At 37.6% G+C, this 17,929-nt stretch overlaps 3 protein-coding genes across 5 annotated transcripts; 1 reads left to right on the top strand and 2 right to left on the bottom strand.

Annotated features, from left to right (window-relative positions):
- Window positions 1–4,350: 4,350 nt before the first annotated feature.
- Window positions 4,351–5,229, top strand: LOC121980064 (adenylate isopentenyltransferase 5, chloroplastic-like). The gene has a single exon (XM_042532033.1). The coding sequence runs from the start codon at window positions 4,351–4,353 to the stop codon at window positions 5,227–5,229; it is 879 nt and encodes a 292-aa protein (XP_042387967.1).
- A 255-nt stretch (window positions 5,230–5,484) lies between these two features.
- On the bottom strand, window positions 5,485–7,960 carry LOC121980063 (OVARIAN TUMOR DOMAIN-containing deubiquitinating enzyme 1-like). The gene is made up of 10 exons (XM_042532031.1): window positions 7,804–7,960; window positions 7,677–7,732; window positions 7,532–7,600; window positions 6,975–7,025; window positions 6,800–6,883; window positions 6,571–6,690; window positions 6,150–6,193; window positions 5,993–6,042; window positions 5,804–5,904; window positions 5,485–5,730 (listed from the first exon to the last, which is right to left on the bottom strand). Exons 1-10 carry the CDS (start codon window positions 7,958–7,960, stop codon window positions 5,485–5,487), a joined length of 978 nt encoding a protein of 325 aa, XP_042387965.1.
- A 775-nt stretch (window positions 7,961–8,735) lies between these two features.
- LOC121981982 (putative serine/threonine-protein kinase) lies at window positions 8,736–17,850 on the bottom strand. 3 transcript variants are annotated; one of them, XM_042534812.1, is made up of 9 exons: window positions 16,828–17,850; window positions 16,328–16,655; window positions 15,474–15,627; window positions 15,153–15,358; window positions 14,777–14,903; window positions 14,630–14,701; window positions 14,201–14,387; window positions 13,901–14,015; window positions 8,736–9,258 (listed from the first exon to the last, which is right to left on the bottom strand). In XM_042534812.1, exons 2-9 carry the CDS (start codon window positions 16,376–16,378, stop codon window positions 9,001–9,003), a joined length of 1,170 nt encoding a protein of 389 aa, XP_042390746.1. In that variant the 5' UTR covers window positions 16,379–16,655; window positions 16,828–17,850; the 3' UTR covers window positions 8,736–9,000. The 3 variants fall into 3 exon arrangements, with proteins under 3 accessions (XP_042390746.1, XP_042390747.1, XP_042390748.1); XM_042534813.1 differs by having other exon boundaries at window positions 17,031–17,850; XM_042534814.1 differs by having other exon boundaries at window positions 15,474–15,695; window positions 16,328–17,842.
- Window positions 17,851–17,929: the final 79 nt, after the last annotated feature.

Genomic DNA, 17,929 nt, shown 5'->3' with positions numbered 1-17,929 from the left:
TAAAAAAAAACTCAAATAACATATTTTTAAAGTTAAAATTTCTTCAAGTTAGAAATGTGTATTTATCTTTTTCTCAAAAAATTGTCTTACCTAAGTTTTACTTAGAAAATTTTTAAAAAAGATTTTTTTTTCTTAGAAATCATTTTAAATATACTGCACTTGGATTTTAAAAATCATTTTTTTTACTTGAATTTTTTTTACTTGATATTTATTACCCCATTCTTTTTGTTGTGATCAAAGGGGAGAAAGATAGGTAAAAGTTTAGGGGGAATTTTTAATATTTTTTACTTAAATTTATTTTTAACTTGTGTTGCAAATTCTATTGCAATCCTTATGCTTGAACTGTTAGTTTAGTAATTTATATAAATTACTGTTTGTCTATTTTGTTTCATTAACTTGAACTTGGGTTGATGCACATCAAAAAGGGGGAGATTATTGGACCCCGTGGGTATTTTGATGTGATCAACCAAGTTAGGTTAGGTCCTGTTTGTTATTTGATCTCTGTGTCTAAGTGTGCAGGAACTTAGGAGCGCAGGAAGTCAAGCGGAAGACGCAGCTAGCGAGAAGGAGGGCATGGGAAGGGAGCCGACGGGCTCGGTGCGTCTGAAGGACGAAAGAGCTGTGGAAGAGTACATCGGTGGACGAGAAGAACGTGCGCGGCGTTCGAGGGACGAGAAGCCGGGTCGGAAGCCTGCTCGAGGAGAAGGCCAAAAATTAGGTTCGGGTGAGCCCTATTTCGGTTGGCCGAAATCACCCAAGCGATCGAAGCTTCGGAAGAAGAGGAAAAAAAGAAGCTGGAAGCTATTTATACCATGCAGGTTGAAGGCGCCTCCATCACCTTGAAGGCGCCTCAGACCAGTCTGAGGTGCCTTCAAGGGCATTATATTGGAGGCGCCTCAAACCCAGTCTTCGTGATCGTTTGCAACCGGATAGAGCTTTATCCGGACAAACTGCTTGGAGGCGCCCTCAACCCTCTTGGAGACGCCTTCAACACTCGAGATAAGATTTCCAAGAGCTATATAAAAGCTCCTGGAGCTAGGAAATTGATCATCAACTCTGTAACAACTTCCTAGCAACTTGTAAGAGCTTTTAGTGTGTAAAAGACTTCTCCGCTTTCATAGAAGGAGACTTTTATAGTGTGCTTTCCAACCGCCTTGGATTAACAACCTTCTTGGTTGTAACCAAGTCAAAATCGCTGAGTCTTCTTTCTTTTCTGTTGTCTGCTTTATTTAATTTTCTTATTATTGTTGCTATAATTTTATAGTTGAAAGTTTGAAAAGGGTATTCTTATTTTGCAGGCAATTCACCCCTCCCCTCTTGCCGGCCCCGCTGCACCAACATAAGGTATGAAAAAACTTTTGTCCGAGAACATGTGTCCGTCGAAAATTAATTTCTTATTCTATTGTAGCATATCTATCGCCCATACTCATACAAGAGAAATGATACGCAAAGAGAATGAGAAGCACAAATTACTCAAGGAACCCGTCAACATATCCTACGTGGAAATAAAATAGAATATATATATATATATATATATATATATATATATATATATATATATAAATGATTATCACACGAACCTAACCAAAAGAGAATCGTAGCTTCCCCCCAACCTAATCTAAAGAGAATCGCCGCTTCTCCCTTCTCCTCCACCCACGCCCGTAGGACCTCCACAAGTGCACAAAGCAAAGATCCGCCAAAGCTTCTCCACGGTCGACCGAACCCTAAAGCCACGACGAAGCGACGCCGCGAAGGTCCTCTAGCGAAGCCACGAACAACGAGGAGGAGTTCGTTGTTGTCGCCATGGAAGACGTGAACGTCGTAGCTCAGCTTCTCCCGCACCGTCACCCTTGACCTGTTGGGACTTCTCATGCCTAGCATCCGATCAACCTTGACCTGCTAGGACTTCTTCACCAAATGTCCGGTCAATCCTTTGACCCACTTGGACTTTTCTCCTCGTGCCAAGTGTCCGGTCAACCTTGACCCACTTGGACTTACCGTCTCGTGTCAAGTGTTCGGTCCTCCATGACCCACTTGGACTTCCTTCCACTAGATGTCCGGTTACCCTTGACTCATCTAGATTTCATTGTATCAAGTACCAAATTACCCTTGACCCATCTGTAACCATATGTCTTCAGCTGTGCTATGCTCTGGAGACCATACAATACAAAAAAATGTGGAACCGCCACATCAGCGGCCCCCCTAGAGCCGGTCCCACGGATATGGAGGGAGGTAAATACAGGTACACAGGTGGAAAGTGCATGGCGGAGACGTTAACCCCAGGTAGTGACACTCCGGGGATCGACCCCTGGATCTTTCAGCCACAGAACCATACATTCCTCATCTGTGCTACGCCCTGGGGACGGAGACCATACAATACAAGCGCATATTTATAGTGGTATAGTTCCCTACTTATTTTATAAGACATAAAATTAGCATGCATTGGTGTTGATATATATTTATTTTTATAAAAAAATCTCAAATCAAATTAAATCATAATAATCAAATAATACTGAAATAATCAATATTAAAATTTAATAATTAAATATGCAACCTACCGAATAATTTTAGGTGAGTACGTTCCAATTGTGAATTTAATAAATAAAATACGAGGTACAGTAAAAATAATAAGTCCAACAATAATCAAATCTTATATCAATAGATAAAATTTACCATACGGATTTTTTTTATAATATTAGTTTCTATCCCTTATTATATTATATTTATATTTAAATAAATTTTATCTCAAATAAGTCTTTTTATATTTTTCATTTGATGTATATTTATTATGATTTTAGATCGTCTAATTTAAATATTTATTAATTATCTAAGTATATGTTCATATCATCTTAAATATGTTTTTCAGAATTTCATAATTTTTCCTCAATAGATATAATTCCGACTTTCTCTCTAATGTTTCATTTCTTATTCTATCCATCCTCATATATCCACACATCCACCTTAACATACTAGCTATATCTGCAACTCTTATCTTCTACTCATATGCTCGAGTCATAACTCAAACTAAAGGCGGAGTCACATTTTGCATTGGTGGGATAATTACCTCATCTTAATTTTTTGAAAGTAATTTTAGTGGTGTATAAAATTATAAAAATATTAGAGTTTTACCCCACTAAAAAATAAAAGTAGAGACCATACTCAAAAATTAAAATATCATGAGTCTTGCCCCACTAAAAAAACTAAAACAAGAAACAATACTCAAAAATTAAAATTATTTTTTATAGATCAATTATTCTTCCCTCATATCTCTCCTCGTAATCCTCATCCTCACTCCCCATTTGCAGGTTTCCTTGTGAGTACAAATACCATAGCTAATTTTCCATTATTTGAGTGTTAGACGATGGTAATTTTTGTCCCACCTAATAAAGGGGCTTAGCTCCGCCCCTGGTCAAATATTCAGATTCATATAATACAGTATATCTAATTACGGTCCTTATTAAGATATTATTAGTTAGATCTTATAACACGTTATTTTTGGGATCAACCTAACATTAACATTAGCCCAAAAAAAAAAAAAGAATATATAATTATTAAAAGACAAAACTCAATTCCTCATCGTATATTTAATTATAGCTACTACGTGTGTAAAAAATAATTAATTTAAATTAATTTAAAAAATCGATATTATTTTTTTTTATTTATGATTCAGTAATTCTAATTAGATTAAGTGTATAATTTTATTTTTTAATTAAATAAAATAAATTATATTGATTAATTAAAAGTTAATTTGTTCCAGATTAATTTATTAAAATTTAATCTATCAAAATTATAGTGGAAAAAAATATATTGGACTAATAGCATATTTGTATTATACGCGATGATAAAATATTTGATAATGATAGTAAATAATTATTAGTTTTTTTTAAAAAATATTATAATATTCTAAATATAATATGATATTATTATATAGAATAATTATATTTAATCTAATAAGTCATAAAAGAACAAAAAAGAAAAACTTAAGAACGTTATCTTAATTCTTTTATATTTCGTTATTCAATTGATATATAATACCTAAATAATCAAAATCCTCTATGTTCGAATTATTAAAATAATAATTTTTATAATTGATTTTTTTCATCTTGATCTAATAATTTTTATATTAAATTATTTTATTAACTTAATTTAAATTATGTAAATTTAATCAAAAATTATTTTATAAAAAATTATAAATTATGAGGTTGAAATTAGGATAAATTCAGTATAAAAAAGACGCCTGATTAATCCTTACCCGTTATTAAATGAGTAGGAATATACATATTCGTCCATGAGTTTATAAATAATATAAATTCAAGGTGAACAGTGACAAAATGAAAAGTCGTCGGCTCAATGGCAAAGGCGAAGGTTGTGTTCGTGATGGGCGCGACGGGCACCGGAAAGTCTCGTCTCGCCATCGACCTCGCCCTCCGCTTCGGCGGTGAAGTCGTCAACTCCGACAAAATGCAAATCTATGACGGCCTCCACGTCATCACCAACAAGGTCACCGACGAGGAGCGCCAGGGAGTCCCCCACCACCTCCTCGGCGGCTTCCCGCCCGACGCCGACTTCACCGCCGGAGACTTCCGCGACGAGGCCACTCGAGCCGTCGAGTCCATCACCCTCCGCTGCCGCCTCCCCGTCATCGCCGGCGGCTCCAACTCCTTCATCGAGGAGCTGGTCGAGGGCGCCGACCGCCAGTTCCTCCGCCGCTTCGAGTGCTGCTTCCTGTGGGTGGACGTCCACCCGCCGGTCCTGCACCGGTTCCTGGGGGAGCGGGTGGACCGCATGGTGGCTAGCGGGCTGGTCGACGAGGTGCGCGCGCTGTTCGACCCGGACGTCGTCGCGGACTACTCCCGCGGGGCCCGAAGGGCCATCGGCGTGCTGGAGATGGACCGGTTCCTCCGCGCTGAGGCGGAGAACGCCGAAGAGTCCGTCAAGGCGGCGCTGATGGAGGCGGCAATCGACGAGATCAAGGCGAAGACGTGCGAGCTAACGTGCTGTCAGCTTCAGAAAATAAACCGCCTGTGCGGCTCGTTCGGGCGGCGCGTGCGGAAGGTCGACGCCACCGACGTGTTGGTGAAGGGACGGGCGGCGGCGGACGCGGCATGGGAGGAGCTCGTTGTCGGCCCGAGCGTCGACTTTGTTGCCGATTTCTTGCAGCGCGAAGAGTCGCCGGAGGCCGAGAAGCAGCAGTTGGGCGCGACGTTGACTAATGAGCCCGTTGCATAAAATCTTCTCGATGCAAAATTGGAAAATAAGAAGAAAAAAAATTCTAACAAAACCAGTCTGTTAGTGCAATGGTGAAGAAGACTCAACCAATCCAAACGGAAATGAGCATTTTTATGGGGGAAAATTAACAAACAGTTGCAGAAAAGAGCTAATGCTCATATGTATCAAACTTTCATTGAAACTAAACCAGAAGTTTGGTCACTGACCAGTTGATTCCTAAAGAATTGCTGCTATGATCTCAGAGACGAGCACCATTTAGAGGTACAGAATGTAATAACGGCCACATCGATGCAGCAAGGTGATGGCAGGTGGGCGGTCCGCAGCTGCTGTGCCACAGCTTGCAGAGGGTTGGTAGTCATGGTGCTGCAGCTGTGGAATAATAGAGTGGTTCGAGCTCTGAACAACATGTTCAATCCGTAACTGGACTCCTAAAGCATCAGTTAGAGCTTTGACTCGCACTTGGTCGCATTCCCCCATCAGCTCCACTGAGCTCTTGCAGAACTGTGAGAAATTGACAATCAGTCTGAGCTTGTAAGAACCAACTGAGGAAGAAATAAGAGAAGTTGTGTACCACCTTTTCCAATTTTAAATTTTCAAATCCAGCAATAAATGGCTTGTAGAACTCTGCTTTGGAGAACAATTCAACAGATACAACAATTTTGAGGAAGAAAACAACTGCCAAGAAAATGTATTTAGGAGAAAACAAAAGGTAAATGTGGCATCTATGATGATTGGACTAAATAGTCATGGTGAATTTTCTCACGATAATTTGAAACATATCTATAGTTGCTCTTCCATAGTAGCTCCTCATGACTAAAAAAGCAAAAGGAAAATGTTAGTTGAATTGCTTTATAGATCAAGGAAAATTGACAATTATGAATTCATGGCTCACACAATGCTATGTCACAGTCGAAACCCACCTTAGATTCCCTCTCTGAATACAGTCCAGCATGGTAATGAATACCTGAGTTAATTTTCACGACAGTGAGAAAAAATACAGCTCCATTGCAGCAGATTTTTAGTTTATTGTTAATGGATGTCTAGAAAGTTAAAAAAGAATTCTTACAATATTAAAATCTATCGTGGAATAAAAATTTGTAAAAGCCCATCGTTTGGAAATAGAAAATCATTTGTGTTTAAACAATATAAACTACCCTAGACAAGTTAAGGCTTATGTGTTTGAAATTTTAGTCAGTTCTGGATCCATGTGATTATTAGCAAGGATGCAATTAATTTCTCCAATAAAAACAAGGTCTATTTTTTTAAAAACTTAAAGAATCAGAACAGGACAGACACCTTAAACATCAACAGCACAAGTAAATCTGGAGTAACACGGCTTACCGAGAAGTAGTCCTCAGCTATATAATCTGGATCTCCAAACTTCAATGTCTTCCTACACTGTTCAACCTTTTCAATAGCAGAATCAAACTGAGCTTTATCTTGAGTCTCCAGCAAATGCTCCTATTTTAACATAGATGTGCAAAATAACTAAGCGTCCTGACATCTTTTGCAGCAAACTCATTATTGTTAAGACCACAAATATCTTTCAACAAAAGTTTTTTCAGCTTACCAAGTAGGCGAACATAAAGGCGCGAAAAAAACAATTGTCATCTCCTTTTGCACGCCTAAATCTAGAATATTTGTCTTGAAGAAGCTGCTTGACACAGAAAAAATGCAAATCCAGCCCAATAGAATGAATGGTTAAGGTATCAATGCAGATAATGAATACACAAGTCGAATATAACCTCTATGATGTTGCCCGATTCATACTCTGTGGCCAAATAGGAAAGATATTCCTGTGCAGCACAAAGGGAACTACTTAAAGACGGTGTTGACTGATGAAAAATGTTATGTATATATAGGATCACTAGCTCAGGAGTGGGTTAGATAGACTTCAAATTTGGTGATGAATTCATAGTAAATAACAAGTCTTCTTTCTTCCTCTAAACAAGATTCTTCTTCATCCCTACAGATGAAGCATCCACTCATAGAATTTGCACTCTCTATTGGCAAGAGTGGACTCCAGACTCTTCTGGTGTCAAGAAACAGCGAGCTAAATAAATGGAGAATTATCATTCCCTAAAACTACATTATTGTTGAATCTTCTGGTGTCAAATTCAAAGCATAAGCCGAGTCAGCAAGAATTCACATTCAAGATCTAAATGGAAAATCATCATCGTTACAGTGATGGCAAATGCACCCGCTACAATTATGATTGCAATAGAAAGGACATCGCAAATGATGAAACCCGAAAGACAGAAAAAGCAAGCGAATATCCAAAAGAATCGGGAAGCTTGCTCACCTTATCTCCCAGGTAGCCGGAATCATCGTCAGATTCGGCATACTCGCCGTTACCGAGGGAGGACAAACTCTGCAGGATGCCCGGCATCAGCAATTAGAACACTAGATCAGTAACTAAAAAAATCGAAGAACCAAGAACCTCTCACCGAATCTCCGCAGTCCGAGATCGAGGCGTCGTCGTCGTCGGACGGCTCCTGCGAGACTGCAAAGAATTCGTCCATCGAGATCACCGATGCTATCGACTGAATCAGGGACGGAATCAGAGGTCGTTACCGGAGGTCGGAGATGCAGCCGGCGCGGAGGGCTGCTCCTCCGGAGAGACGGAATCGGAGGCGTCGCCAGAGGTCGAGGATGCAGCAGAGGCAGTGACGGAATCGGAGTCGCTGGGGGAATTCCTCCTCTTCGGCTCCCGTTCTGGTGGACTCGCCATTTCGCTGCAACGCTCCGGAGGTTCGAGAAGCAACAAAATGGAGGGAAACGGAAAGCGCCGAATGCAACCCAAAGAAGTAGGCGGCGCCGCACCTTTATATAGGCGTAAAAAAATATATTTATTTTTGAATTTTCTTATATTTAAAAGGGTAAAAAATTAAAGGCATTTTTTTTATTGGAATTGTCGACATTTTTTTTCATTTATTATTAAAAAGATATTCAATCTCCCCTCTACCAAAATTTTTTTTATTGTAGACTATGGGTTCACTATTATGTAATTATAACGATTATAATTTTATAACTGCTATATAATTATAGTAACTATTATAATATAATACTGAGATCGGAAATAAATTATTTATGTTATAATAGCTATTTATAATTGTAGTAGTTATGTTATAACAATTATGATTTAAACTACTATATTATAATATTGACATGTTTTGATCAATGTTGTTCGCATATTGACCAAAAATAAAACATCTATATTACAAGAGCTTTGAACTATAGTTGCTATAACATAAATTATTTATGTTATAGCAGTTATTATTAGTATTGATTAGAGTTAAAGGTTGCTATAACATGATATTGACTAATATTGATAAACATGAAATACTTAAATTGTAATAGTTATGAATTATAGCTACTATAATACAATTTATTTATATTGATCAAAATTAAGGTGTTCATATTTGAAAAGTAAAATGTACTAATGCGGAATAGAAACACCTTTTTGATAATAAATGAAATGAAGTGGCACTAGACGACAAGCGAAGTAGCAGAGTGCGAAGGGTATTCATGTTATTGATTTTCACCAAGTTCAACCACATCGATGATCACATAATATCACACATTTTTATCCACAGCAATGCTATACAAATATATATGGCAAGAACAAAAACAAAAAACAGAAGATAAAAAAGAAATAAATGAATATGCAGCTGATGGCTTATTCACAACTTGCAGCTGATACAGATACAATAGTTTCACAACAATGCTAAATGAACTGATGTACATTTGAAAGGAGGCCCCCCTTTGCCATTAGGTAGTGAATAACTGGCTTCCAAGGGTCACAGTAGTAGTTCCTTCGCCCATGACGGTAGTCAAGCTCATTTCTTTCTCATGAATCCGGCAAAGTTCCAGTTCAACGAATCTCATGGACGGGCGTTCCTCGCTCGGCGAGTTCAGACACCATGCAATTAGCCACATGAATGCCTTGATTCCTTCTGGGGAGAAGTTGCTGCCCATCCTGTTATCGACGAGTTTTAAGATATCGCTGCCATCCTGATAGTTTTGTGTCTATGAACAAGGAGAAGAGAAAAATTCTTAGAAACTTACAATGGCAACAAGAAACTAGTCTCTGGAAGGAAATCAATAAGCTAAAAAGCATAGGATTAATTAAAACTTGTAATACAAACAATTACAAGTAAATGCATTAAATCATAGCAAACTATTTTCTATGTTTCAAAAGGGTACATATTTCTTTTTTGGTTGCAAACTACATAGATAAACATAACTATTTAGTTTTGATCTCTCGATCAAATTTATATGACAAAAGTGGATGGACAAGCCAGTCTTACATAATAATATTTATTAAATTACTTTCCTGGATATCTCTCTTCCTAATCTTCTTCTTCTCACTTGCAAAGTCCCTCCCCCTTGTTCTTCTCTCTCCATCTTCCTCTCTTCCTCCCATTCATTTCCCTCATAAATTCCCCTCTTTGTCATCCTCATTTGATCTGTCCCTCTTCCTAAAGGACAAGGTTTTCTTGACCGGAATGGACTTTCTTTAGCGATTAACGCAGGAGGTTTTACAAGCAATCTGTTGATTAATCACAAGGGTCAGGATTCATGCCTCCTATCTTGGAAGAACTTGGATTGAGCAAATAATTTTAAAAACTATTTGGACTTAAAATAAGTTGACCGGATGTCTCAATCAGCTGTCCATCCACTTCTATCACATTAATTTGATTCAAGAACCAAACTAAAGTGTTTGTATGTGATTGCAATAAATAAGTTTGTGCATCCAATAGGAACGAAGGACAGTGTTAGTTTTAATGTATTTTCCTAAAATTCACAAAGATAAACATCATGGTTACTTAGAGCTAAGGTTCCATCCATTTAACATCATGAGAAGCTATGAAAGCCACTTGAGAGTGTGGTACAGTACAAATAATCATTTCTAATGACTTAAATCTACTTCTAAAACTGAATTTTACAATAATTTGTTTTAGGCACTTTAATTTTCCAGTATGCGACAAGTTCTTTTGTGAACTCTATCAGAACTTCTGCAATCATTCGCACTTATTTATATGCATCTGAAAGAATGACTACTACATGTCTCTCATCCAAAGAAGGTAGCCACTTCAGAACAGAACAATTTTAGGCCTATTACATTAATTGATTTCCAAGGTCATGGTCAACTGTATCAGATGGACAGTCCATAAATTTGCTGGGTAATTTCAAAAGCTTTATCTAAAAACATACAATGGTGGCATTTCCATTTTGGTTTGTTATCTGGGTCATGATCAACACTCAATGTAACTGTGATTCGCTAGAATTATTTGAAGCTCTTCAATTTAATCCTTGCTTATACAAATTTCATGTAAGTCATTTGTTATGCTAAGAGATCCTGCGAATGGGTAGATAAGCATCTATCTGCTGGAAGAGCCTCGCTACTTTATATTCAATGACTCTTTCAAAGTGTTGTATATTCATTTCACTGTCTAGTTTAGTGGGAAAATTAAGTTTAATGCTTATTGTTGGTGCAGCAGGGCCGGCAAGAGAGGAGGGGTGAATTGCCTGTAGAATAAAAATACCCTCCTCAAAACTTTCAACTCTAAAATAATAACAACAATAAAATAAGACAGAATAACAGAAAAGAAAGAAGACTCAGCGTTTTGACTTGGTAACAATCAAGAGGTTGTTAATCCAAGGCAGTTGAAAAAGCGCACTAGAAAAGTCTCCTTCTCTGAAGGCGGAGAAGCCTTTTACACACTAGAAGCTCAAGCAGTTGCTAGGAAGTTGATGCAGAATTGATTGAATAATTCCTAGCTCCAGGGGCCTTTATATAGCTCCTGGAAAACTTATCTTGAGCCTTGAGGGCGCCTCCAACGAGGTTGAGGGCGCCTCCAGTCGAGTCAACGGATAAAACTCTATCCGAACTCACAACAGTCATCTAGACTGGGTCGAAGGCGCCTTCAATGGCCTTAAAGGCGCCCTGGACAAGGTTGAGGGCGCCTTCAAGGCAATGAAGGCGGCTCCAAGCCTGCAGCTAGCGCAGGCGCCTTGAGCACTTTGTTGAAGGCGCCTCCAGCTAGCTTTTCCAGCTCCTTTTGACTTGTTTTCTTTTTCCGAGGCTCCGAATGCATGGGTGATTGCGGCCAACCAAAATAAGGCTCACCCGAACTCAATTTCCGGCCTTCTCCTCGAGCAGGCTTCCGACCCGGCTTCTCGTCCCTCGAACACCGCACACGTTCTTCTCGTCCACCGGTGTACTGTTCCGCAGCTCTCTCGTCCTTCGGACACACCGAGCCCGTCAGCTCCCTTCCCGTGTTGTCATTCTCGCTAGCTGCATCTTCCGCTTAACTTTCTGCGCTCCTAAGCTCCTGCACACTTAGACACAAGGATCAAATAACAAGCAGGACCTAACCTAACTTGGTTAATCACATCAAAACAACCACGGGGTTTAACAATCTCCCCCCTTTTGATGTGCATCAACTGAGCCGAACCGTGCCGTCCTTCGAACCTTCTCGCTAGCTGCGTCTTCTGTTCGACTTCCTACGCTCCTAAGCTCCTACACACTTAGACACAGGGATCAAATAACAAGCAGAACCTAACCTAACTTGGTTGATCACATCAAAACAACCACGGGGTTTAACACTTATTTGTTTAACTTGCCAAATTTTTAAACAATAGCTAAATTTTGAATTAAAAGATATGCTAATTTATGGGAGATAATCGAATCACGCCTATTATGCTGATTTTTCAAGGAGAGACACAAAGAGGGCATTCCACCTCTTGGAGAGAGTAACTAAAAAGGAAGAAAATAAGTCAATTCTCAATTTCTCATGAAATCATAATGAGAAAGAAAATACATCATTCATTGGACAAGTCAACAAAGGGAAGAAGAACCTATACTTAATTAAGTTGGTAAAGCTATTGCTCCTTCCACTTGAAAAAGGCAACTAAAGAAAGATGCTAATAAGTACTCCTTGGTTGGAGAGAATAATACAATAGATTAATTTTTAAAGTTTTGTTATATTTATTTAGATAAATTAGGACCTTGTTTAAGGAGAATTTGCAAGACTAGCTCCTTTAATTATTCTATAAAAGGGTCATAAACACCCACCGTAAATTATTTTTTAGTTTAATAAAAGGGTCGCCGAGAGTTTTTATCTCCTTATGTGAGTTTTAATTGTTTTGTCTGAGATAATTATTTCACATGTTGTATCAATTTGGTTTCAGAGCTTTGTGTGAGTTGGTTCAATTTTTGTTCTGCATTAGAAAGGAGGCTTAACCTTTATATTGATGCAAATACCTAGCCAACCTCCCATAAGGATTGTATGACTAAGGCCTATAATCCATCCATCACATCATGACGAGATCATTTCTTAAACTAATTTAATCGCATAACATATTGGTTAGCACTTTGGTTCAACTTATCTTGCCTGATTTTAATTAAAATCAATTATTTTGTCTCATAATGAAAGAAAAGTCCAAACAAGAAAGATCTCTTAGTTTAGCATAAATATGAAAAAGATTTTTTTTATTCAAATAAATTGATTCATTTGGATTAAAACTGATTACGTGACACAAGAAAGATGTTATAGTTTTTGATGTTCACAAGTGAATATAAAAAAATTAACTTGAATAAGACAAATTGTCGATCAGTCAATTTTATAATCATAGTGCAACTTGTTCATTAGTCAAGAGCCATGAGATAACCAACCAGGAATGGACTGAATGCACCGAGCCTTGTAAACATAGTAGTTAAAATTGTAATCCTGATCTTAAGAACTTACAATTCAACGACCCAAATTGACCTTAATGATCTAGATCCCAAGTAGGATCTGAATTGGACTAGGAGTTTACATAGCTACAATTTGACCTTATGATTGCTTAATGTCCCTACATACGATCTCTATCCCAACAAGCTTGATAGAATATATATAGCAAATAACCAACATGCAGTATAATAAATAACTTTTGCATGCCATATCATTTACAAAAGTTTTCAATTATGTAAGATTCTTTTTTAACTCTTATGTAAGAGAATCATGTCAAATTATCATCTAACTCAAGTTATTATTGTTTTCATCAACTTAATTTATAATTATCACTCATCTTATAAAAATAAAATTGTTCTTGATATATAAAAATGGTATACTTTAAGAATTTATTTAATTTTAATATATTGATTACACATCGATAATTTTATTTATATGTGGCAAAAGGTGATAATGTTCACCCAAGCGGCCCAGCCCCCTAGCTAGATACAGGCAGGTAAATCACAGGAGGCTTCACCCGCAACAATAGCACATGCAATGGGTGAGGTAACCCAGCAATCAATAATTTTATCTATGATTCATGATATTGGAGTGATAGAGTTTAAAATATTCATATGATACATTGTAAGTTGATACATATGATAAATTAGAAATCTCAACTGCAATCTTAAACATTTTTATTAGATTGTAGGTCTTATGATACTATACTTGGATACTATTAACAACCCTATCGACCACTTCCATTCCTAGGTAGGATCCCAATACTCACAACCTTGCTTATAAGGTGGTAGTGTGGTACTAAATATTCATTAAAAGACTGTTTCAACTTACCAACATTTCCAGTTCATTGTTTCTTCTTAATAACAGAAGCAAGAGAACTCATTATTTTGGGAATGAATGCCATAGACAAATTGCAAAGGACTGTTGCATACCTGATGAATGATGCTTCTATCAGATGCAACGTCTCTTCCAGTTACCAACTCAAGAAGAAACACACCGAAGCTATATACATCACTCTTTACGGAGAATCTTCCAGACGCGCACACACTGCATAATTAGCAAGAATTATTCGAAACAATCAACTAATTGCAAATTTTATGACTGTCACGTGTCTAGAAATTTGTGAGCAGGTAATAATATCATATATGAAGGACATTAAAGAGAGCTTTTTAAATTATCTAATATTAGACATCATTTTTCTGAAAGAGGGTACTTGAAGTTAGAAAAAGTACTCGGGATCAAGGAAAGGATCATCTTCAGACGTCCTTGAAGATGAAGCAGCACAGTCAATGCGATTAAGTAAACCACGGATACCAGCACCTGCAACTTTGGGTGTCAAGTCCTCACCTAAAAGAACCTTCATTGTACTAAAGTTCGTGTGAATCAGAGGAGGATTCAGGGAATGCAGATGGACCATGCCTGCTAGAGGCAAACGAGTGATTAGCATCGTATCAGCATTATCTCAAGGTTCGGGCATTTAATAACAAATAAAATCTCGGTAAAATAAACAAAGAAAAGAAATTTCATGATAATGCCATGGAAGTCAATTATAATTATTCTTAAACTAAGAAATAGATAGAAGTAGTGAAAGGTTTCTTCATCTAAATATTCAGTGATAACAAAAGGAAAACACAAATGCCAGTGATTCTGGAAATCATCACCTTTAGCTGCCCCAATGGCTATGGAAAGCCTGTGCTTGAATTCCAATTTTCCAGTCAATGATTGAACTGAACCTGAACAAGGAAACTAAAAGTAGAAACCACATTGCGAAACCAAAACAGATCACTGGATCAGTAGAAAGAAATTACCATATAAGCGAGTTGAGACACTTCCATTTGGTATATACTCATAGATAAGCATCTGCAGATCATTTTCCTGACAGTAACCTAAAAGGCTCACAAGGTTTCTGTGGCGAATAGAAGAAAGATAGCGAACCTGCAGAAAGCAAGCTCAAATTACACCACTATTTTCCAATTTATAGCTAAAAAAGAATTTCACATAATTACTGCCCTCTGTCAATTGATCAAGTTAATCAAAAGTCATCAGTTGATATAGAGAACAAATGACATAATGAATAACTTGTATTATCATTCCCAATCATGTAGAGTTGGATAGCCTGCGTGTTTTCATGGAACCGTCCATATTGGCATTCACGCATTCAGTTGTATTATAGCAAATACCTACCTCTTCAATAAATTGTGGGCTTGGGGAAGATGACCTTCTTTCTATAGCTACAAGAATGCCATTTTGAAGCAAACCCTTGTGCACTTGTCCGAGCAATCCATAGCCAATCAGGTTGATGCTGTTGAAATTCTTTGTAGCCAAATTTAACTCCTCAAGTGTAAAACATTGAGTTCCATGCAATTCTGCTGTCTCAACGTTCTGTCCAGCTGAAAGGTTCAGTGTAGAGGGATGTTAATGAATTGTTTCGTATTCTCACCAGAAAAGATGTTGGAGTAGATAAGAAGAGCTTCAAGAAACTTGACAGTAACATAAGGTGGTCACCTTGTAGGGATGGATCAGAAGAATTTGTTTCTGATGTTCTTGAGATGCTCCTATTACGCAGCAAACAATAGTATACAAATATAATAACCGTTATCCCCACAACAGTCACAGCTCCTGCAGCACCTCCTAGAGCTGCTGCAAGAGTCCTTGACATCTGGTAAGGGAATCCACTTCAGTGCAGAGGAATGAATTTTTGAAAATTAGCCTGTCTTGACATTTAGCCTATAATGTAATGAAAATCTTGAGTTATCAATGCCATAAAGGATCGTTCAAGGAAAAACAAGAAGCCTTATAAAACCATAAAAGAGTCATTTCTACAGTCCATGCACATGCATCATAGGCCAACTATCTCAAAGGACAATAATATGAAACGACAATCTACCAAATATATTTGTCCACATAATCAGGTAAAAAGAAAGTGATCATGACATGAAGTGTTCAAACAATAAACAAAGTGTAAAAGAGTAAACCAAAGATGAGGATTTGTCAGAGTAAAACAAGAAAGAAATTATCAGAAGTGCACTAGAACCAAAGTCTTTTTGTCATCAACACAACAGTATCAGGATAATAAGAATCAACTACAGAATGCTTGATAATAAGAATCATGAGATAGCATCCAAGACCATAGTGCTTGATAATAGTATTAGCTGCGTCAAATAGGAAGAAATCATCTGAGTTGCACACATTTTTAACTTCGGAGCACCAGGGATCCAAAAAAAGTCTACAGCATTCAAGATCCAGGGCTAAAATGGAGGAGATTCAACTTGGAAAGAAAGGACTATAAGAAAAAAGAGAAAAAGCAAAACAAAGGACTCTGGAATTAAAGCACTGTACAAGGGAAAAAAACTGGTCACCTGCAATTTTTTCCAGAACGAGGACTTCAGCTCACAACGATGTCGCTTCATTCGCTCATCATCTACATTCCCTGCGTTGAGAAAAATGCCATGAACATGCCCGCTCAACCAGGCCAATCTAACGATTCAACAAGGCGCAGCCGGCTGCCCCAAAAGGCGTTGTCGATGACCCGCGTCCACCGTTAGCCTCTAGATCGGTGCCCTCCAGCATTCCCGATCTCGAGATGATCTAATTCAATGCTTTTCGATCAATCATCATCACCGACCCAGAATAAGAATGTTGGCTTCCCATATTGTCACCTCCTCTTCTCCCCTAGTACGTAATTCCCTTCCCAAACAAGTCCAACCAGAGTCAAATCAAACAACCGAACGAGGCTCCTTTCTCTACCAGAAGCATTAAAGATAGCAGCTTTTCAAAGAAAATCCTAAAAAAGAGTCAACGACAGATAAAACTCAAAGAAATTAATCAATGCGGAAGCAAAGTTCTCTTTTTTCGTTACTCTTTCTTCCGCCTCTCCCCTTCTCTCCCTTCCGGAACAACCCCAGGCAAATTCGACAGCAGATTTTGGAAGGAAATGCCGGAAAAGCTCGCTGGCAGAGGCGATTGACAAACTCGAAGAAATGAGAGAGAGAGAAAGAGAGAGAGAAAGGGGGATGTCTGCTGTATGGGCTGTAAAGCAAATGAGAAGGCGGTGTCAGGTACCGCAAGTTGGAGGCTTCTTCTGTGGAATTGGACGGACACACACAGATTTCCCTTTTACTTTTTGATCTTTTAGCTTCTCGCTTCTCAATAACGCACGATCGATCAGATTGCTTCAAATCCTCTCTCTGATTCTCAATCACTCTTTCACTCATTTACAAGGTTTCAACAGGAAGATCGGAAGCTAGTGTAGTTTTTAATTTCTCTATTTTTTTTTTTTTGGCAACGATATGCAAAATCCAAGAGCATGTAAATAGAAAATTTTCTGTTTTACACCCTTTACTTTCTTATATAATATTATAAAAGTTTATTAACCTTTTAATCCTCAACTTATTGAAATTCAATAAAGAGTAGGGCAAGGGATTAAAAATTCAATAAAAAGTTCAGCAAAGTAAACAGCGAGATGGAAATGGATCAATGGACCCACATTTTCTTCTTTGTTTTCTTCGGTATTAATGTTTCTTCCTTCCTTGTGAGCTAGTCATATGCCAACGATAAGTATTTGACTAGCTGTATCATTGGGATGGAACATGGGATCAAATTTACATCAAGGATCGGTATTTGAATTACAACACCGGATCACTGGTTTATCGATAAAAATTTATCCATGATTATCAAAGAGAATCGGAATTTGAAGGGATTAGATTTTATATCCTACGTCCATTTATTATATTTATCTTCATCCATATCTTCATCCTCATTGAAGTTTTAATTTTTATCTCCATCGTCATACCCATCGAAAATCATATATTCATCCATATATCATCAGGGATCGAATATTCATCCTCATACTCACATCTATCTGAGAATTGAATATCTTCTATACTATTTTTTTTCATTCCATTCAACTACCATCATATTAAAAAAATATATTAAAATTAACATCATAACCAAAAATATAT

This window comes from Zingiber officinale, chromosome 5A (genome assembly GCF_018446385.1).
Source record: "Zingiber officinale cultivar Zhangliang chromosome 5A, Zo_v1.1, whole genome shotgun sequence".
NCBI classification, from domain to species: domain Eukaryota; kingdom Viridiplantae; phylum Streptophyta; class Magnoliopsida; order Zingiberales; family Zingiberaceae; genus Zingiber; species Zingiber officinale.
This window is presented reverse-complemented; position numbering and strand designations above follow the sequence as displayed.